Here is a 20,874-nt window from a genome sequence, read left to right as displayed (position 1 = left end):
TATGTTCATGTATGCACACAATGCAATCTACCTATCCAAAAAAAAAAACACACAGCTACTTTAGCGCGCACAGAGCGAATCTCACACATGGTGGTGAGCAGCATGGGAGGACCATATTTGCTAAGTTTTTAAATAAGTTCTAATGTATGTGCATTTGGGAGACGATCATAGTTTGGGTTAAATCAGCTTTCAGCAATTCACTCCTGTTGCTGTTTTGATCCTGTCATTTACTTCGCAATATCTGTCTCTTCTATGCTACAGTTTATGGCTTATTGCTATTGGCATAATTATCATTGTTGCTGTTCGTGTTATTGTTGGATTGTGCAAGTCGTCAGACGTCAAGACCAAACATCGCTAGTATGTGAAAATAACAATAAACAATATAATCGGACATATAATCGGAGTGTTCATAGGTCTGTGTGGTTTAAAAAAAATGTCGCGTCGCCTAGGGTTGTTTCATATATCTGCCCAGTCTTCTGAGGCACACAACAAAAACATTTGTGTTCCGGTCCGGGCAATTTTTTCTAATCAAAATAAAGATAGGCATTTCTGCATTGGGCCTCAGTAATGCGCCCTGAGTACTAAAGGGCGTCCTAGCCGCTTACCTAGATCGCCTATGCCCAGAAACTGCCCTGTTCACGGGGTCATTTATAATCAATTGCAACAGTTATGTTGGGCGGCACTGCGGCGCAGTGGTAGCGCTGCTGCCTCGCAGTAAGGAGACCTAGGTTCGCGTGGAGTTTGCATGTTCTCCCCGTGTCTGCATGGGTTTCCACCGTGTCCTCCGGTTTCCTCCCACGGTCCAAAGACATGCAGGTTAGGTGCATTGGCGATCCTAAGTTCTCCCTAGTGTGTGTGAACCTGCGGTGGCGCTTGCCCGGGATTTGTTCCTGCCTTACGCCCTGTGCTGGCTGGGATTGGCTCCAGCAGACCCCTGTGACCCTGTGTTAGGCTATAGCGGGTTGACTGACAGTTAGGGGTTGGGGATGGGTCATTTGTCAGCTAGATTCAGAAGCAAAAAGCGAGCTTCTCTATTCCCAAAAAATCTTGGAGACGACAAGTCAATGGCATAGAAAAATTAAAGTGCATCATATTTATAAAACATTTTATACTGGTTAGACATACTGTACAGATATGAATATCACCGTACTGGGATAATAAACCTGCCCCTAAATTATTTGGATTTCAAAAATATTAAAGGGAAACTAAAAGTTGCTACACATTAACAACTTCATATTACGATGTGGTTTGCTTTGAAAAACAATACCACTTTAAAAGGGTGCGATCGTGAAGAGCGTAGCCATTAAGACAGGTAAAATAAAGGAATAAAACTTATTACCATTCACACCAATCTAAAAAAAAAAATAAACCCAGCAAAGTGGTTCTTTCGAGCAATGCAAGGGACAAAACAACCACATTGTAACTTTTTAATTGTCTTTGGCTCAAATCCTCTTTTGTATTTTGCTTGAACCCTCTCAAAGCAAATTACTTTGTCTTGGTACTCTGAGAGCCAAATTAATTCTTGCACCCGTGTCTATTACTGCGGACAATTGGCAGTCTTTCTTCCACAATTTACTTCTTCTTGATTAATCTGCATTCCGGATTAACGCGTAGCAATTCGATTAAAACGTGGGATGCTCTCTTAAAAATGGCCCCGCTTTCAGAAGGCATTCATGAAATGCGTATACTATGCAGCTTTAAAACGAGCAAGACATTTAAGAAGAAAAAATAGCTGTTAAATCCATTGTAAAACATAAATCTACCAAAGTGGTTCTTTCGAGCGATGACATAAGGGGACCATTTTAATTCCTAGAAGAATCATCCACACGAAGTGGCCAGAAATAACCTTTATTTAGATTTAGAACAGGTTCCAAATAGGAGTTAATAACAGACTTGTGAAAAACGAATTTGTTCGTCATTTTTAAAGGACAATCTCACTAGCTAAATTCAGTTTTTTTTTTTTTACATTGGTTCTATGTTAGGTACCCTTTTATACATTAAAGAGTTTTGTAATCCACATATTAGGAATCTCCTCAGACCTCGAAAAAACAATTTACATACAAAGAGCTCTTCCTGAAATTAAATTGTTCCTTGTCAAGATGGAGCCACATAACCCAGCAAAGTGCCATTACAGAACTGGTGTTTTTTTGAGTTTGTTTGATGCTTGGTTTCCTTATCAGTACTTTATAATAACTTTTTTACATACAAGAAATTCGACAAACTAATAGGGACCCGCTATTATCGTAAAAGACGTCACATCCTCTGCATTGAGAATCACTCTTCAGCAAACATTAAAATGCAAATTAAACAAAGGAATGCGCACAGCGCAACTCCATGAAAATCATTAAAAAACAGAAAAGGTGTCTTCCTAAGTGGAGATGATTAGGAAGCAAAATAGCAGCTGACGGCTTGATTAGTAAGGAGAAATGTCAGCCCTCTGTCACCTGCTTTATTTCGATCACCTATGAGATATTAGCTAGAAATGAAAAACAAGTTAATAAAAATGTTTAAATAATAATTACACATAGTATACACTTTTAATTACACAGCTATAAATTAACTTTAATTAATTCATTTATTTCGCTTTCATTCGGTAGGCATCAAGCCTAAAGGCTGGTTCGGCGACAACAATGACGTCAGACATGGGAGGCTCGCCACCGTGTGAGGCTTGGGCGTGTAGAGTTTGACGCGCACTGCGCACGTACGTTTTTCAATATACGCTGTAGTCATAAAAATTAATTTCGAGCAAAAGCTGGTTACGCGGGTGCCAGAATGATGAACGAAGGGTCTGAATATGACGCAACGGGCCATTAAAACGAAAGGTCACACAACCCACTTACAAGAGTATTATTAAACTTCCTTCACCGATTTCGGGTATTCTACTTTATCTTTTTTCACAAACGCAACTCTTCTGCCATTAGAGTCTCACTTCCTCAGCTGTGGCATTGTTTAGTATGCGACACTGAAGACAAACTGTTTCTTACCAACTAGGAGTATGTCAACACGCTGATCGAACGGACCGCCAACAAGTATGCAGTGTTTCGGTCGCTGACTACGCTCTTAAAAATACTGGTCCTTAAATGGCATTTTATGGGTGTTTACTGGATTGTGTGGTTCTTAGACACTGAGTGGTGCCGTAACTCTAAGAGCCCGTGAATCCCCGGGAAATGAGGAGGACAACTACCCTCCAGCCTCCTACGCCCGATAACACTTTGACTGGCACGACACTCCGCACACAATTAATTCCACATCAGCACGCGTTGATTAAGAGTTTGTCTCTACACAACTTCTAAACTCAAGGGGACGCGCGCTTCAGTCAAAGCTCCAAATCGCTCGCGACAGATTACAAAACGTCATGGAGGCTGTGTTTGGACAAAGGTGACCGGAACATGATCTATAACATCCAGCGGGTCGAATGCCAAGTTAATGTCTCCGTGAGTTATCTCAATGCGGTGCTGCCCCCACGTGTTCTCACTGAGGTGCACTTTTAAAAATCCTGGTTCTTTATTGGCACTGTATGGTTCTTTAATGGGTTGCGTGGTTCCTTGCAAAACTATTGCTTGACAAAGCACCATTTCATTCTGGAAGCGTCTTTATATATGAAGTAAGTTCTTTGTGCTTTAAAAAAAACCAATTAAATATCAAGAAAACATGAGTCTAGCCAGAAGTAGTGTATGAAGCAAAAGTTATTTTAAAGTCGTGACCTATTGGTATTTCAAAAATCTGTTATGAATACATGATTATTTACTATATGGAGCCTGCTAAATTAATAAAGGGTCTCTCTGCAACCATCATGAAGATGGGTATTTTGGCAACCAACCAATGGCATTGCTCTGAAGAACCACTCTGGCAATTTTATTTTTTAGTGTATTTCACATTATTTGAAGTAAATGATCGAGCCGAGACTTTCACTTAAAATGAAGTAAATTGACAAGTATACTGTGAAGTTTTGTGGTATTTTAGCCAGTGGAGTCCGCCATGACCGAGTAGGATTGTGCCCTGCGAAGGACTGGCGTCACATTCAGGGGCTGTTCTTTCTTGTGCCTGCTGCTACCAGGGTGGGTAACACTGACAGTCTCGTAATTTAACATAGCTTCTTGCTACAGTATATATAGAGAAAAGTTAAGCAAAATGACACCTTTTCTTGGCTAACTAAAAAGATTACAATATGCAAGCTTTCGAGGCAACTCAGGCCCCTTCTTCAGGCAAGTAATTGTAATCTTTTTAGTTTGCCAATCAAAGGTATCATTTTGCTTGACCTTTCATTCATACATACATACATATATATATATATATATATACATATATATATATATATATACATAATATATATACAGTGGAGGAAATAATTATTTGACCCCTCACTGATTTTGTAAGTTTGTCCAATGACAAAGAAATGAAAAGTCTCAGAACAGTATCATTTCAATGGTAGGTTTATTTCAACAGTGGCAGATTGCACATCAAAAGGAAAATCGAAAAAATAACTTTAAATAAAAGATAGAAATTGATTTGCATTTCATTGAGGGAAATAAGTTTTGAACCCTCTAACAAAAAAGACTTAATACTTAGTGGAAAAACCCTTGTTTGCAAGCACAGAGGTCAAACGTTTCTTGTAATTGATGACCAAGTTTGCGCACATTTTAGGAGGAATGTTGGTCCACTCCTCTTTGCAGATCATCTCTAAATCCCTAAGGTTTCGAGGCTGTCTCTGTGCTACTCTGAGCTTGAGCTCCCTCCATAGGTTTTCTATTGGATTAAGGTCCGAGACTGACTAGGCCACTCCATGACCTTAATGTGCTTCTTCTTGAGCCACTCCTTTGTTGCCTTTGCTGTATGTTTTGGGTCATTGTCGTGCTGGAACACCCATCCACGACCCATTTTCAGTTTCCTGGCAGAGGGAAGGAGATTGTCGCTCAGGATTTCACGATACATGGCTCCGTCCATTTTCCGTTAATGCGATTAAGTTGTCCTGTGCCCTTAGCAGAAAAACACCCCAAAGCAAAATGTTTCCACCCCCATGCTTGACGGTGGGGACGGTGTTTTGGGGTCATAGGCAGCATTTTTCTTCCTCCAAACACAGCGAGTTGAGTTAATGCCAAAGAGCTCTATTTTGGTCTCATCAGACCACAGCACCTTCTCCCAGTCACTCTCTGAATCATTCAGGTGTTCATTGGCAAACTTCAGACGGGCCTGCACATGTGCCTTCTTGAGCAGGGGGACCTTGCGAGCCCTGCAGGATTTTAATCCATTGCGGTGTAATGTGTTTCCAATGGTTTTCTTGGTGACTGTGGTCCCTGCTAATTTGAGGTCATTAACTAACTCCTCCCGTGTAGTTCTAGGATTCTTTTTCACCTTTCTCAGAACCATTGACACCCCACGAGGTGAGATCTTGCGTGGAGCCCCAGAGCGAGGTCGATTGATGGTCATTTTGTGCTCCTTCCATTTTCGAACAATCGCACCAACAGTTGTCACCTTCTCTCCCAGCTTCTTGCTAATGGTTTTGTAGCCCATTCCAGCCTTGTGCAGGTCTACAATTTTGTCTCTGACATCCTTGGACAGCTCTTTGGTCTTTCCCATGTTGTAGAGTGTGGAGTCTGCTTGATTGATTGATTCTGTGGACAGGTGTCTTTTATACAGGTGACTAGTTAAGACAGGTGTCCTTAATGAGGGTGACTAATTGAGTAGAAGTGTCTAACCACTCTGTGGGAGCCAGAACTCTTAATGGTTGGTAGGGGTTCAAAACTTATTTCCCTCAATGAAATGCAAATCAATTTCTATCTTTTATTTAAAGTTATTTTTTCGATTTTCCTTTTGATGTGCAATCTGCCACTGTTGAAATAAACCTACCATTGAAATGATACTGTTCTGAGACTTTTCATTTCTTTGTCATTGGACAAACTTACAAAATCAGTGAGGGGTCAAATAATTATTTCCTCCACTGTATATATATATCCATCCATCCATCCATCGTCTAACCCGCTGAATCCGAATACAGGGTCACGGGGGTCTGCTGGAGCCAATCCCAGCCAACACAGGGCACACACACAAACACACCCACACCCATACACCAAGCACACACTAGGGCCAATCTAGAAACGCCAATCCACCTAACCTGCATGTCTTTGGATTGTGGGAGGAAACCGGAGCGCCCGGAGGAAACCCACGCAGACACGGGGAGAACATGCAAACTCCACGCAGGGAGGACCCGGGTCTCCTAACTGCGAGGCAGCAGCGCTACCACTGCGCCACCGTGCCGCCCTATATATATATATATATATATATATATATAGTCGGTTGTGCGCAGTTTGAACGTTGTTCACATGTGTGTTTGTGTGTTTTTTTTTTCTTAAGGTACGCCAGTTTTCCTCCCATATCCCCAAATCAGTGTGGCATACTTATTGGCGATTCCAACACTGACCCAGCGTGGTAGCTGTTTGTATACTTGAACTGACATAAATCGCTCAAGTGTCACAATAACACAAAACTTTGAAGCTGTAACAAAGCCATCGGGCTATTTTCTTTTAAACAGAGGCATGCCGTCTCAAGGACTGTTATCTTCATTCACTTATGTCAATTTTATAAATACTCAAAACAAATACGCCCATGTTCGTTTGAATTAATCAGGTTGAATTAAGCTGATTTAACCCAAAATGAACAAGCTTTAAGTACAGGACTATCAATTATTTGCATAAAGTGTGATATTTTGAATAAAGTACCGCCCCCTTTTTGCACTGAGGTCCAATGAATGTACTCCTATGTACAGATGAAAAACAGTTAAAGACTTCAAACGAGTTCTTTACTGAATGCCATGGATTTTGTGTGGCTGTATGTGGAAGATAATTTACGATATACTTTTTTTTTTATACTGGCAAACTTGTACCCCTGGACATCACAAAAGAATATTAATTTTGTTCCAATACAACGACCGGTAATTGTAAAATTATACAGAAAGTGCGATCAGTGAGTGCAAATTATAATCCCCTTACGCAGTAAAGCGTGAACTGGTTCACAGTTCTAATAAGACATTATAACTATTTGTGTTGATAGAATTCGTGTGTCACGTTTTAATGGAGTTATTGTAGTTGAACGTAAACATTTTCAGTTATCAAAGATTAACTATTTTCTTTAGATCTGAGTAAATCAAAGCAGGTTGCAGCTTCACAACAACACAAACTTGGGCTAACATGAGTTTATGTGTAAACCTGCAACAAAACCGTTGTTACAGAATAATTATGCTAGTTACGTGGAAACTGTTTGCAAAACTAAACTAAGTAATTCCAGCATTTTATTTTTATTGTTTAGTGTGTATCCAGACACACAAAGAAATGTGCTTAATTATCAATGTCAGTTCGGGACAGTGCCGCTCGAAGCCCATGTAAAGTTCTAGGCCGGGTGGACGTCGCCCCTCGTTATTCTTTTCGGGTAGTCGGTATTATTAGACATCAACAACCCTTCCTTGGGGGGGGAAGGGGGCTCACCCTCTGTGTTAGAAGACAAGGAGAAGAGCTGCGGCGTGCCTGATATGCTGAAGTCACGCATTAGTAACAACATGATTCGCTAAAATGGAATATGATTGAAATTTATCTCGCTCCCCCACAGATGCGCCCATTTTACTCCGGGCTGCAGCAATATCTAGTTGTGCCTCTGTGAGTATACACTGCGGACTAAGGAGTGCGCACCCATGGTCTACGGAGCATGCGCGCTTTTACTTTCATAAATGGCACCCTGCGGGTAACATCGCCCAGCCGCTGTTTTTAGAGCAGGGGCGCCCACACTTTTTCGGCTTGCGAGCTACTTTTAAAATGACCAAGTCGAAATGGTCTACCTACATTAAAAATGCTATATATAGACTGCAGTATACTTTATACATATAATATATGTTGTCGTACCTTGTATAACTGAATAACCTTTATGGCACAATAACAATTCAAGACATCACTGTCACTACAGTATTTAGATTTAATAATCTTCATGTGGGAAAAGGCTGACTCACATAAATAAGTAGAGCCGAATAATTCAGTCAAGGAGGCAGCACATTTCCTCATGTTTGGGTACTTTTCCTCATAAGTTCTAAAACTGTCCATGAGCCCCAGACTTCAGCTGAATGTCATCCTGTAGTGTCAAAATCTCATCCTCCACTGTAAAGGAGTTTTAGGTGAAACAGTGTTGCAATTTTTGATGTGGGTGAATCACTCTCAACATCTTCCCTAAATGGATAGCACTTAAATGTAGCGATTGGCTCAAGTAAAGCTGAATCTTGAAACCGTCTGTCAAAGTCTGATAGAAAGTTTTTAAATCTGCTCTGTAGCGGATGCTGTCAAGTTGCGCACACGCCTTCCATTGCGTCTCCAGCTCTGACGGGAATTTTTGCATGTTCCCCAAATCAAGGCGCTGCAGCTTTGAGGACAGATGTTGCATTTTTCGTTTGAAAGCATTAACTGAGCTAATCCTATTGACCATGGTTGTCTCTTTTCCTTGCAGCTGTAAATTAAGCTCATTCAACATGTTGGTCAGATCGGAAAAAAATGACAAGTCTAGCGGCCATTGATCGTTATTAAGTTGCTTGTATTCTGCATGTTTAATGACAAGGAGAAACTCCTTTTTCTCCGGTCAGGGCTCTTGAAATCCCAGCAGGAATTTATCCCTGGCCATCTGTCTCAAGGAAGGCATGTTTTATCATTTCTCCATCGTTGAAGGACGTCTTATGCTTAATGATCGAGTGACTCACCCGGAACGATGCTTCGGTGTTTCTGCCTTTGCTTTTGAATTCAGCCGAGTGAAAAATGTCCGACAACTGTCCGATTAACTGCGATTTTAGTTCCCTCTCCTTTGTCTTTCTCAGATCGATTTTCGGAAGGAATTCAGTTTTGAAGTTTTTATGAACAGTTTGAAAATGCCTTTCCACATTTTCCTTCTTTGGAAGAGCAATGATAGATTGACAGATCAGACAAACGCACTTCGATTGTGACATTGTGAGAGAGAAAAAACCCTCTTCCAACTCCACATCCAAATCAAAATTAAATCCTTTCTTTAGTCGATATAAATTGGAAGGCTAACTAGATCACAGCCGGAGGTCTGCAGTAGCTCGCGCGTTTGACCAGTGTGTTAGAAGAGAAGAGACCTCAGACTGGCCGTCCTGTATGTCAATCAAGTGGCAAATGCCATAGGAAGGATATATGATAGACTAACGTTTAAAAAAATTATTTGAATGCAACGCGATCTACCTGCACTACCTTTCCGATCTACCGGTCGATCGCGATCGATGGCTTGGGCACCCCTGCTTTATTAGAGTTTGACGAAAGTTGTTGAAAGTTAGGGTACCCTTCAGTGTCCGGAGTGCTCGCCCCTTAACTTTCATACACGTCACCCGTTAGAAACCAGTGCCCTAAGCGCATGTCTTCTAATGGATTGGCCGGCTCTGGTCCGGAAAAAATCGAGATGGACAATTTACGCTTTCATTTTCATCACTAGCTGCAAGTTCATCTTTCTCATGTCATTGCAGTTTTCCTCTGCATTCGTCACACAGTTTTCTGTGTTTTTAGTGCGGATGATCTCCTTCTCACTGTCCGTCGTTGCTTTACTCTTCTTTGTCCTTGTAGCTTGTGTGAACGGAACTGAACTTGAACTGTTTTTGCTGTTTTGTGCGCTCCCGCGCGGTTGGTGTGTGTTTAGCATGATAGCTCGATGTAACAGCCTTGTGGCGACGCGATGTGTCAAACTTCAGAACTGCAGTCAGCAATGCACAGTGCTTACAGAAGGTATAGTCCGACGCCTACTACGGTGTTCATTTCAGGACACTCCTCCAACTCATCAAACATCAGCATCGTCCTTCATTAAGCAACAATATTCCAGATTGACAAAGCTAAAACAGAAGTTTGGTATTTTTCAAACTGTATTAAAAGTATCACACTGACACAAGTACTCCAACCCTTTGCTATGACACTTGAAATTTGGCTGAGGTGCATGTCATTCTATTAATCATGGCTGAGATGTTTGTACAACCTGTTTGGAGTCCACCTGTGGTCATCTCAATTAACTGGACCTGATTAGGATGGGAAAGGAACACAGCTGTCTATCGAATGTCCCACAGTCGAACACAAACCAAGCCATTGTGTCAAATGAATTGCTTACAGAACTTACAGACAGGATTGTCAGAGGCACAGATCTGGGGAAGTTTACAAAAATTCTGCCGCATTGATGCTTCCCAAGAACACAGTGGTCTCCATAATTCTTAAATGGACAAAGTCTAAGTTGGAATGAAAACCTGCTCCCCGGACCAACTTTGCCGACCTCTGGTCTAAATGAATACCCCACATGCCTATGTTTGAGATGTATAATTTTTAACCTGCTTGATAGTGGTTCTTAGAGGGTTAGGACCACCAATAAATAATCAAATATCAAAACATTTTTATTTGTGATCATCCATCCATCCATTATCCAACCCGCTTTATCCTAACTACAAGGTCACAGGGGTCTGCTGGAGCCAATCCCAGTCAACACAGGGCGCAAGGCAGGAACAAAACCCGGGCAGGGTGCCAGCCACCGCAGGGCACACACACACACACCAAACACACACTAGGGCAGTGGTTCTCAACCTTTGGGGCGGGCCCCCCTAGGGGTGCGTGAAGTAGCAAAAAGGGGGGCGTGAAGATGTGAAAAAAGAAAACAAGAATTAAAAATATGAAAAAAAAACATCTGTTGAAACCAAAACAAATTAACTTAAACTACATTCTGATACTAGAACAATAAATATAGAGTTAGATAAATGCTGATAAAAGTTAAGTAGGTATGATAAAATTTTAAAAAATGTTAGTGGGGGCGCGATTAAAACTGTTATGAAAACTCGGGTTGCAAATACTTAAAGGTTGAGAAACGCTGCACTAGGGACAATTTAGAATCCAATGCACCTAACCTGCATGTCTTTGGACTGTGGGAGGAAACCCACGCAGACACGGGGAGAACATGCAAACTCCACGCAGGGAGGACCCGGGAAGTGAACCTGGGTCTCCTAACTGTGAGGCAGCAGCGCCACACTCTGCGCCACCCTATTTGTGATCAGGAACCCCAAAATATTATAAAATGAAACTGAGATGATTTGGTGTCCTGTTGCTAGGATGGACTCCATCTCCCTGCTTCTAAATAGAAATAGGCTTTTTTGGGAGAAAATTAAGGATTATAGCTGCTCCAGATACGAGGGTTCAAATCCGACCCTGTGCACAATCACTGCACAGTCTGGGCCTTTTCAAGTGTCCACATCTCAAAGAGTGTTGGGTGGTGACTTTAAATGTGAGTGTGTGTGTGTGTGTAATAGTGTGATAGTTACAGTTTAATGTCCTTTATAAATTGCATTAAGTAGGTTTGAGAATGTTAGATTGTTTTGCTTAAACAACAAAGTCATCTTAAGGTACATTACAATAAAAAACATACTTATAAAATACAATTTTTAATTTATATATATATATATATATATATATATATATATATATATATATATATATATATATATATATATATATATATATATATATATATATATATAAACAATGTATCTGCTATATAATAAGCTGCTGCTGTCTGTGTGTGTGTGTGTATGCATGTCCTGGTCCTTCTGATCAATCTAATTGGTCAGTTTATCTTTGGTCTGATTGGTCAGTTTGACTTTGACAAGAGCCATTGAGACACATAAGGAGGAGTAAAGGCGTAGGAGGCCCACTGATAGTCACCTTTAAAGATGGGAAGTATTCACAAGAAAATGAATGATGGTGCTTTCACAATGCGTAATGGGGCCCATGTCTACCATTGATGGTAGTCAAAAAGTGAACAGGAGGTGAGCAAAGCATTTTAAAATGACAGAGTCCTGACTCAGCAGGAAGCAGATAATTAATTTTTTGAGCTGAACCAAGAGATTCATGCAAAAAGGCAAAACAAAACAAATAAAATATAAATAAATCAAATGAAACATAGACAAAAAGCAAGAATAACATTCAAAACTCAGGCATGAAGTCAAAAACCAGGGAAGACATGAAAATCAATAGCAAAGAGAAAATTTCTATGAGTTTTAAAGCATTCATCCGGAGATCTTATACAGCTTAGTACAACTGCTGACATTTTATCCTGTCTTACTGATGAACTCGAGGTCATGACCCCAAAGACCACACCCCCTATAACTGCAAGATGGAACCCTAATGACAGTTACACAAAATGACATCTACAGAAAAAGGCTATAAGACCTCAAAATTCAGCCCTGATCACGACACGGGGTCTAAGAAGCAGGAACACAATTGAGAGAACAAGCGGGGACAAGAGAGGATGAGACACACAAGGATACTGAGGACAGATAGAAAGGTACGAGAGACTCTCTAAGGCAGGAGATATCAGATATCAAATATTTTGAAATATATTGTATCACCTGTCTTTGACAGGTAACATGACTAGTATATAAATAAAACAGAAAAATACTAACAATGGATATCATTATGAATTGTCAGATGCACGGCCATAAAATTGTTTCTCTAAAATTCTGTTCCATAGGTGGAGACCAGCAGAGCAAAGCACAGCTGCCCCTGTAGCTTCATCTAGGATGTAACAAACTGGCCGAAGATCCAGAATGGTCCAATCTTTTGGTGTATTTGTAGTGAGTAGGTTCTGGTGAATGGTGTCAAAACATTTTGTAAATAGGAAGAAGAGTCTAGGAATTGATCCACACACCTTATGGTTTCGGGATGAAAGTAACTGGTGGAAAAAAATATAGAATAACCTTGTAGATCCCGGAATGGTGGAGTTTGCCCTCTAATTGGATGGAGCCCAAAATGAATGAACCACCGGCCCATCACATGGCACCCCCAACACACAAATTCATTTTCAAATTGCCATTCAAAATAGGAAACAAACACATGGGGAATATGTAAGGAAAACCAAAGTACCCCAAAAAAATAAGAAAAGTACAAACTCCGAACAGGCATTTATTTACCTGGTTGAGATTTGAATCCTAGAAGTGTCATTATTTAAAAAAAAAAAAACTGTATACATTTCCGCTACCAGCAGATGGCAGAAGTGGACTAGGAGACTTCATACTTTGTGCACTTACCGGTTATTTTCAGGCTGTAATTGGCTTACATCTTCTTTTTCTTTCGGCTGCTCCTGTTAGCGGCTGCCACAGCGGATCAGCTTTTTCTATAATTTGCTGTCTTTGTCATTTTGCTCTGTCACACCCATCACCTGCATGTCCTCTCTCACCACATTCATAAACCTTCGCTTAGGCCTTCCTCTGCTCCTCTTACCTGGTAGCTCTATCCTTAGCATTCTTCTCCCAATATACCCAGCATCTCTCCTCTGCACATGTCCAAACCAACGCAATCTCACCTCTCTGACTTTGTCTTCCAACCATCTAACCTGAGCTGACCCTCTAATGTCCTCATTTCTAATCCTGTCCAGCCTCATCACACCCAGTGCAAACCCTAGCATCTTTAACTCTGCCACCTCCAGCTCTGTCCCTACATTCCAGATAGATTAACAACGGTCTTATCAGTGAAATACTGTGTAATGAATAATTAACACCAGAAGTTTCAGGTTATCAAATTTGTAGAAAGGTATTAGGTTAGAGTGGTGAAGAGGATGCCTTTGTTCAATCGAGTGGTAAAATCTGCCTATATGACGTCAGCTCCGTTATTGTGAAGTGAATCTGTGGAGGAGTTTACCAATAGGACTTCAATTCCCAGCAGCCAGCAGGAGATTGAAGGGGTTGATGGGAAGAAGCCTTCAGTGTGCAATTAATCAGCGTCCAGTTGGAGGAATGCATTCATGTGGAGCTGCTTTGCTCTTTCACACACATTTATCATAAAAAAGCAGAGGATCTGCTTGACGGTCACAAGTACAAGGTGTTATTGCTTTTGTTTGAAGAGTGCACATCCTGGTATGATGTGATTCATCTACTTAAGCATATCCTATGTAATAATTTTTACAGCTGATGTTTTTGTAAACTCTCTCAAATTCTTAGGGCTGCTGTCTTAATATTGGGTAGGGTCTCCTTTCACTCCTTTTTGTGGTGTGGATTCCACAACGTATCGTAAACATTCCTTTGAGATTCTGGTCCTTGTTGACATGATTACATCATGTGGATTGTACAGATCTGTCAAGTGCATATTCATGCTGGGAATCATCCATTCTACTTCATCCCAAAGGTGTTCTGTTGGACTGGAAAGGCCACCAAGGATCACTGAGCTCAATGTCCGGTTCATGAAGCCCGTTTGAGACAACATTTGCTTTGCGACATGGTGCATGACCATGCTGAAAGTAGCCATTAGAAGATTGGTAAATTTTTACCATGAAGGAATGTGTCTGGTCAGCAGTCATACCCAGATAGACTGTGGCATTCAAGTAATGATTGATTGGTGTTAACAGGCCCAAAGGGTGCAAGAAAACATCCACACTACCAAGTCTGGACTGTTGACACAAGACAAGTAGGGTGTATGGATTCATGCGGTCTGTGACCTACCATCTGGGTGTCTCAGCAGAAATCGAGACTCATCAGACCTGGCTACTTTTTTCCAGTTTTCAGCTGTCCAATTTTGGTGACTGTCCATTGCAGCCTCAGGTTTCTGTTCTTGGATGATAGGAGTAGAACCCAATGAGGTCTTCTGCTGTCGTTGCCCATGAGATTCAACATGTTGTGCAATCTGAGATGTGTTTCTGCTCACCACATTTGCACAGAGTGGTTATCTGAGTTACCATAGTCTTTCTATCAGCTTGAGCCAGTCTGGCCATTCTCCTCTGACCTCTTTAATCAACAATTCTAGAGACTATGGTGCATGAAAATCCCAGGAGATCAGTAGATGCAGAAATACTCAATACAGGCCTGCCTGGCACTACCAATCACACCATCGTTGAAATCACTTGGAATTTTATGCACTTTGCTGCTGCCACATGATTGGCCGATTAGATAATTGCATTGATAAGCAGGTGTTCCTACTATTTTGGTCAGTGAGTGTACATTCCACAGTAATAGAGTAATATCACAGTGTTAATTAAGCAATAACAGGACCCACTGATTACCATGGGGTATCATTGAAACTGCTCAGAATCCCATCATTTTAGGTATAATAAAGGAAATCATTGGATACACATTGCATTACCTGTATGGCTCCACCTCATAGTGTGAGGAAACCACACCCCTCCGCTGGCATCATTCATTCATCATTTGTGCATTTCACAGCAGCTTATTCCAGTTCAGCACAAACCCCCCCAGACTGGGCACAAGCAGCTCATCAGAGGGTCCACTGATACATGCCAGGCCAGAGATGTGCCATCAGCTGCTCTAGTTGGCTTGCCTATGATATTTGCTATTGTATATTAAATGGTCCTTCTTTAAGGTACATCAAGTAGGCTCCCTTGTGAGGATTTGCGCAATCCACCCACATCACAATGCAAAAGCACCATCTTGCAGTGCAAAACAATAGCTTTCTTTTTATTCTGGTTATAAATGATATACATATATATTTATATTTTACAAATTACTTCATTCTTTGAAATAAACCTTTTAATATATTTCACAATTTTTTGTACAAAAATAGTTCAGTTTGCAATCTGCTTTGTATCCAAGGCACTTTGCACAAAGACTGGTGCGAAGAGGCATGTGGGTGGGCAGGGGGAGGAATCCCATTACTGTTTACCTGTACAATATGGCGGACTGTGCGAGGGAGAAATCTTAGACATTGACGCTTTTGGGGGGCTTTATTCTAATCCTCCTTGTGGTGATCCTCTCCTCTATGCAGGCTGACTACAGAAGATGTCCAGATGTGGTGGAAGTGTTGGCACGTAGATGACAGTAATGTGGCGATCTGCACTGGAGCTCAAATCCATTGTGTGCTTCTGCTCTTTGTCATTTCCTTCCAAGTGAAAGGCACTTTATAGCATTTAAATGGTTACTTACTAAGGCACAATAAGGGCAGCTTTGGTCAGTTATTCAACACCCCCACAGGATCCAGAAATCGGTATCAGCAGACAGGTTGAGTATGACGGTGGTGTGTGAGAGCAACACGTAGTGAGTTGCATGAAGGCATCTAGGAAGGGGGTCTTATTATACTGTGAAGCATTATGGGGGCTATAAGTATCATGAGAACAGTAAGAGGTATTGTTGATATGGACACTCATACAAGTTCCTCATCTCCTCGCTTTCAGGAATACATCATGAAATCAAGAAGGTTACAAATTGATGACAAACATGAGACTGGCGTGCTGCTTAATGAGAGAGCAAACTTGAGGTCTGCCAGTGTGGTGACAGAAGGGAGCCTGAATAGATCATGACTGTGCTGAGGATGAGCCTAAACTGGTAATTGTCACATGAGAACAGGACACGCCCGATGGACCAAGAGGAAAGGGCCTCACATTGAGATGTGAGGGATTAAGACCAACGATCAGTTTTCTCATTTGACCTTTTGAGTATTTCACCCTAAGGGAAAGAGGATTACATATTTTAATATTAATATGAGGGGTCGCCCACATACTTAATGAGGAACTGCAGCAGGGGGCATGCTTATGTCATGAAGGGACAGAGGACTGGATAAACACAAAATAAGGGTGAAAAGGGTGGGGTTAAACATAAAATGGGGGAAAGGGAGGGGCCAAATATAACAAAGGAACACAGCCGGGGTAAAGGATAGGCTGCACATCACAGAATGGAACAAAGATGGGACAAATGAGAGGCCAAAGTGGGGCAAAGGATGGCTACTGTACCTAACACAGGGGTTGGTACAGACTTAAAAAAAAAAAAAAAAGGAAAACATGAACAGAGATTAAATGTGAGATATTGCAGGGGTAGGTGAGAGACATATTTGCTTTCATCATTTGTCCCTTCTTTACAGTCCTATCTACTCAAGCTGGAGAAGATCACATATATAAAAAAAAATCAGCAGAAGGCATGGCCGCTATACACTTAATAAGGGTGCAGAGGTGGAACTTCCTGTTGTCACGAGGGAGTGAAAGCGGAGCCAACTATCACAAACGGAAACAGGGTGGGACCTACTTTTGTAAAACTAGAGCACAGGTTACGTCACGATGCATCAGACAGGAACAGGCTGGCTAAAGTTATGCAAGAAGATCCTCAGATGAAGACAGGCACTTGCATTCGGTTTTTGTTCCTAGTTTCCAGTATTTCAACCCGTGGCAGCAAAACTGCGTCTATATAATTAGTTATAGATACACATATATATTGTGTATATATAAAAGTTGGCAGTAGAACTCCAGTTTCTTGCAATGCTTCCCCCATGCTAACTGCCGCCTTATTGTATAAGGTATGGTCTCCATACTGAATTAGGAAGAAGAAGAAGAGGAGCTTCCTGATATCATGAGGAAGCAAAGGCTGTGCTAAAAAATTACAAAAGAGTATACTGAAGGGGCCTAAAAAAAAAAAAAAAAATGTCCTGCATACTTACTGAGGGAGCAGATCTGGGGCTTCCTAATGTCATCAGAGAAAAAGAGGAAATGTTATAAAGAACAAAAGCGGAAAGAAGTCACTAAATGCATCACGAAGGAGCCAGAGAACCAGAGGAAGGGCCTACATTTGTACAACAGAACTACAGATAAGCTCATGATTTTTGACAAAGGGTGGCTACACAAAGAGGGCGACAGCCCAGTTGTGGAATGGACACTTGCTACATCTCATCATCTGCCCTTCCCTTCATGTAATATAACCTGAACTGGGGAAAATGTATAGTTGCTAAAATAAAATAATATAAGTAATTATGAGGAAAGGAATATCATTATGAGGGGGATCTGGATGGGTTAAATTGATCAAAATTGAGCAAAAGGAGAGGCACATCCATGAGAAGGAGCAGAGAAGAGCCTACATTGTAACATGGGAGCAGTGGCTAGCTCTACACATGGCGTCAGAAACTTGAGGACAACCCCAATTATATTAAGTGAAGGGGTCAGCATGGCCTGATGAAGTGGAGGAGGCTGGCAGAATTGCATTTTCAATTGCTAGGTGTCCTAACAGTCATGCACAGAGAAGTGGGATCAGCACCCAGTTCCATTTTCCCTGGTTTTCCAAAATGCTACTTTTGTGCTTATTGGCCAACCTTGGATCCTTTAAACTGTAAATAAAAAAAAAAAAATCAAAAAGAATCCTCAGGTAAAACCAGTTGTTCCCAAAGAGCTGTTATAGATGGCTGTTCCTGTTGGCTTGAAGCGGGAATTAAATAAAAAAAAAAAACAAATAAAATAATAAAAATAAAATTCCTCACATGTCACCTTTGGGATTTTGGACGTTTGAAAGTCTTGTGGCCAGTTAGCAAAAATAAGTTAAAAAAAAAAAAAGTAAAAACACAAGAATGAAAAATAGAGAGACAGATAAAGACAGAGGCACTTCATAAGAAATCACTGCCCAGCAGCAGTGAGGGTCACTCTTAAGTTTCCCCATCCCAGAAGCACAGCTGCTTCTGCGGTACATAATAGTCAAACTGGTAGCCCTTGCGGCAGCTTTTAATTCCACATTTGTACGGGCTGACCTTGCCCGAGTTGTCCCGACTGCGGCAGAACTTCAGGAGACAGGGGTACCACTCTAGTCTTAGGCTGTACTGGCAGGTGCACGGCCTCCAGAAGTCCTCGCTCGCCTGGCAGCTCTGTAGGCCAGGGAAGTCACTGGCCTTTGGTAGGATCTCAAACATGGAGCCATCAGCACCTGTGGAAGGCAATGACAGGAGAGTCAGAAAGAAAACTGGAGAACATCTGACATTAGACATTAACTTACATGTAGGAAAGAAAACAGAGCAGGGGCTTTGAAAATCTAAATTAGGCATCACAAATCTAGCCTCTGTAGTCAAGAAAGCTCACCAAAAGCTGTACTACTACCTAGTTGATGGAGACATCCGGGCTTTCCTTAATGCTCACCAACCTTTCACTACACAGTGCAGTCCATTCTGATTGGCAGCATTACACCTGGTGTGGCACCTGCTCTGCGGAGGACTGCAGTGCAGCAAAGCTGGCCTAGAATATCACTGGCACACGGATGCCATTTGCTCAGGACATACTGTACATAAGACCAGAGGCATAGTCAGGGAGGGATTTAGACTTTGGATGCCTCTAAAAATACAGTATATTTTATGACAGTTCAAATATGTGGTGGGCATTTCAGTTCACTTTACAGATTAGACTATTTTGAACCTCCTGATTAAGTAAATTGATCCAACTGATTCACCCATAATAAAAATTTTTAAAAATTCCTTTACTCCTTAAATGAATCTCAAATTAAGGATTTATTTAATGACATTTTTCAATTCTATTAAATTAAACATACTGGTAATTCAATAAAATAATTGAAAGGACAAAGCCTGACAATAAAGTAAAAATGCATAAAGTTTTGCTGTGTGACTCATTCTTGGGTAATGTTCTATGGATTCAGTTTGTGACTCATGAACTTGAATCGTGTGCTCCGCTCACAGCTAAATCGACATGAATAGCAACCCTGTTTGCAGCTCAAAAAGATGAGAATCGCGCCCACCCCAGGTGTGCAGCTCAAATCAATTAGATTCCTAACCCCGTTCTCGGCTCAATGGGTGAAAGCATTAAATGAGCCATAAAAAGTATAAGCTAAAGTAAAGTTGAAAGAAAATAATTGTTAGAAATTAAAATACTATTTAGGTTTGATTTTGTATGACTAAGTTATTGAATATAAATAGGGACATAAACATTGGCTGGTGAGCGCACAAACATGATATAAAACCAATTTATTAGGTACATCTGTTCAACTGCTTGTTAATGCAAATATCTAATCGGCCAATCCCATGGCAGCATCCATCCATCCATTATCCAACCCGCTATATCCTAACTACAGGTTCACGGGGGTCTGCCGGAAGCCAATCCCAGCCAACACAGGGTGCGAATCAGGAAACAAACCTCAGGCAGGGCACACGCACACATGCCAAGCAAACACTAGGGACGATTTTGAATCGCCAATGCACCTAACCAACTCAATGCAATTCGGCATGTAGACATTGTTGAGACGACCTGCTGAAGTTCAAACAGAATGGGGAGGAAGGGGGATTTAAGTGACTTTGAAGGTGGTGTGGTTGTTGGTGTCCAACAGGCTGGTCTGAGTATCTCAGAAACTGCTGATATACTAGGATTTTCACTCTCAACCATCTTTACTCTTTAAAGACAATAGTCAGAGAAAGGAAAATATCAAGTGAGTGGCAGTTATCTGGGCAAAAATGCCTTATGAATGCCACAGGAGAATGACCAGACTGGTTTGAGCTGAGAGAAAGGCAACGGTAACTCAAATTAGCACTCATTACAACTGAGGCGTGCAGAAGAGCATCTCTGAACAATCAACACTTTGAACCTTGAAGCAGATGGGTTACAGCAGCAGGAGACCACAGCAGGTGCCACTCTTGTTAATGAGACTACAATTCACACTGGCTCACCAAAATTGAATAACAGAAGATTGGAAAATTGTTGCCTGGTCTGATGAGTTTTGATTTCTGCTGCGACATTTGGATGGTGGGGTCAGAATGTGGCATCAACACCATGAAATCATGGATCCATCCAATAGACCACACCTTTGGGATGTGGTGGATGTGCAGCAGACAGATCTGCTGACACACAGATGGACACACATGCAGTGAGATGCTATCATGTCAATATGGACCAGAATCCCGGAGGAAAACTTCCAGCACCTTGTGGAATCTACCTGTATGCCATGAAGAATTAAGGCAGTTCTGAAGGCAAAAGGGGGTCCAATCTGGTACTAGCAAAGGTGTACCTAATAAAGTGGCTGGTGAGCATATATTGTGTTTAAAACAATTGTAACAATGAATTGTACAAAACAATGAAAACATTCTTCTATAAATGTGTTGTTACAGTATTGTACCTATATGATGT

The 20,874-nt window shown here is 41.3% G+C and overlaps 1 protein-coding gene across 1 annotated transcript in view; it reads right to left on the bottom strand.

Moving 5' to 3' along the window:
* Positions 1-15,517: 15,517 nt before the first annotated feature.
* LOC120535971 (out at first protein homolog) overlaps positions 15,518-20,874 on the bottom strand; it is a 48,359-nt gene continuing 43,002 nt past the window's right edge. Inside the window, exon 4 of the mRNA XM_039764217.1 lies at positions 15,518-18,676. Coding sequence (XP_039620151.1) covers positions 18,402-18,676 — 275 coding nt within the window. The 3' untranslated portion in view covers positions 15,518-18,401. The remainder of the gene's footprint in view (positions 18,677-20,874) is intronic.

The sequence above is a fragment of the Polypterus senegalus genome, chromosome 9, assembly GCF_016835505.1.
Source record: "Polypterus senegalus isolate Bchr_013 chromosome 9, ASM1683550v1, whole genome shotgun sequence".
Classification (NCBI taxonomy): Eukaryota; Metazoa; Chordata; class Cladistia; order Polypteriformes; family Polypteridae; genus Polypterus; species Polypterus senegalus.
This window is presented reverse-complemented; position numbering and strand designations above follow the sequence as displayed.